This window comes from Aplysia californica, unplaced genomic scaffold, assembly GCF_000002075.1.
Source record: "Aplysia californica isolate F4 #8 unplaced genomic scaffold, AplCal3.0 scaffold01101, whole genome shotgun sequence".
In the NCBI taxonomy this organism is placed as follows: Eukaryota; Metazoa; Mollusca; class Gastropoda; order Aplysiida; family Aplysiidae; genus Aplysia; species Aplysia californica.
Genome location: NW_004798371.1, coordinates 60,709 through 62,728, shown reverse-complemented (window position 1 = coordinate 62,728; position 2,020 = coordinate 60,709). Strand labels below are relative to the sequence as shown.

Here is a 2,020-nt window from a genome sequence, read left to right as displayed (position 1 = left end):
CCCCCCCCAACTCACTGCTTCGTCTTGTATGCATGTGTTAGAGTATTCACGCGTGTACGTATGTATTCACCATGCCACAGTCAATTTTTCTTTTTGCAAATCAATTATTTTTTTAAACGTATTTTATCTATCAACATAGCTGAGCGACATTCCTTGTTCGCCACAGAGCGTGGAAAACGTGAAAAATAATTAAAATTGAATATACAGTCAAAGTTACACTCTTTCTTTCGTTTCCCAATCTCAATAACGTGTGTGCGTCTCATTACAGGAGTTCTGTGCCAAGAAATCTGAAAACGAGGACGCGCTCCTGAAGCTGCTACAGCGTCCAGTGGACAGACTGAAGATGTACCAGCTGCTGCTGAAGGTAACGGTCCCAACAGAAGTTTTATAGCAAGCGCACACTGTTGTCGTTTCACCTCTCAAACATAACGTATACTCCTCCTTCCATTGCACAAAACCTTCAACGTATATTTTGTCTCCGCATTCTGCATCTTAGACACAATGCACAAAAGCAATCGTATTCATTTGATTCAGATGGGGCATGTCAGGTTCTCCATCATGAATTGGGGAAAAGCTTCCATAATGGCACAATTCGATCGAATTCGACAAAGTCCGACTTTGACCGTCAAAATCAAAAGCGTTTTTTTTTCTATTTGCCAGTCGCACCTGTCTTATGTGCAAAAGTCTTCTTCGTCATCATCGTCCTTCTCCCTCTTCAATCTCTACCATCATCACATTTTCATCACTATCCTTACCCCCTGATCCTGGTTCTCCACTACTACCATAACCACTAAATCCTACTCCTTTTACTTAAAAAAGACTAAGTACCAGAGACTGTTTCGCTCGCGCCCGTTTATGTGTGTGTGTTTGTGTGTGTGTGTGTGTGTGTGTGTGTGTGTGTGTGTGTGTGTGTGTGTGTGTGTGTGTGTGCGTGTGCGTGTGCGTGAGTGTGTGTGTTTGTTACTTAATCTACATATACCCGAGCAAACCTTTGAGTGAGTTCATTTTTGTTGATTTACTGTATGTTAGTTTGTCACATATACAAGAAATCATAGCATATTATTAGAAAAAAAGAGATTCCTGAAAAGTACTAACATAGCATCTTATTTTATCGTTCTCGGCCTTCCCGTCCGCCCTACAATTATCCCCAGGACGTCCTTCGCTACTCTGTGAGGGCCGGAGAGGACTGCAGAGAGGTGGAGGCAGCAGTAGCTATGCTCATCGCTATCGAACGAGCTGTCGGTCATGGCAAGTTGCTTCCCTTGTTGGAGGGGCTGGAAGGGGACATAACTCAACTGGGAACTCTTCTCAGACATGTAAGTATGATTCCTTCCCTTGGGAAAAATGTTTCTGGCGTAAATGTTGTAACAGATAAAAAATAATGATTTTCTTATCTGTCGTAATCTCTTAAAGCGGTATTACATCGCAAATGCTTAATCTGTCAAATGCAATGTACCTGTTATGTCTTCTATCTATATTATGTCTTTGTATAACTGTCTTTCGGTCTCTCTCTCTCTCTCTCTCTCTCTCTCTCTCTCTCTCTCTCTCTCTCTCTTATCCCATCCTCTATTTCTTTCTCTCCCGTTTTTCTCATTCTAATATTATCAAAATGTCTGACTAGTTGTTAATATCCCCCATCTCTTCATTTGCACCCCTCTCTTATGCATTCCTTTAAGAGCGTAATTTATAATGTCGATTTACAAAGCAAGCAAACTAACGAACAATTTATAAAATAAACAAACAGGCTCTTGTTGAAGGCAGTTACATGTTTTGTTCCAGGATGACTTCCTCGAGTGGGACGGTGACGTCACCACCAGTAGGGTCAAGGACAGACATGCCTTCCTGTTCTCGGACAAAGTCATCCTGACTAAAAAGAAGAAACCTGACAGTGCTTCCGATCAGTTGGGGTTTTCCTACCGCGCCGCTATAGATGTGAGTCCCATTTAGAATGAGAGAGAGCGAGAGAGAGAGAGAGAGAGAGAGAGAGAGAGAGAGAGAGAGGGGGGGGGGGGGGGGGAGA

General features: G+C 42.7%; 1 protein-coding gene across 1 annotated transcript in view; it reads left to right on the top strand.

Annotated features, from left to right (window-relative positions):
* The window catches only part of LOC101857158 (muscle M-line assembly protein unc-89), a gene marked incomplete in the record, with an annotated part of 76,337 nt that overhangs the window by 29,667 nt on the left and 44,650 nt on the right, over nucleotides 1–2,020 (top strand). Inside the window, 3 exon segments of the mRNA XM_013089999.2 lie at nucleotides 269–364; nucleotides 1,152–1,316; nucleotides 1,780–1,932. Coding sequence (XP_012945453.2) covers nucleotides 269–364; nucleotides 1,152–1,316; nucleotides 1,780–1,932 — 414 coding nt within the window.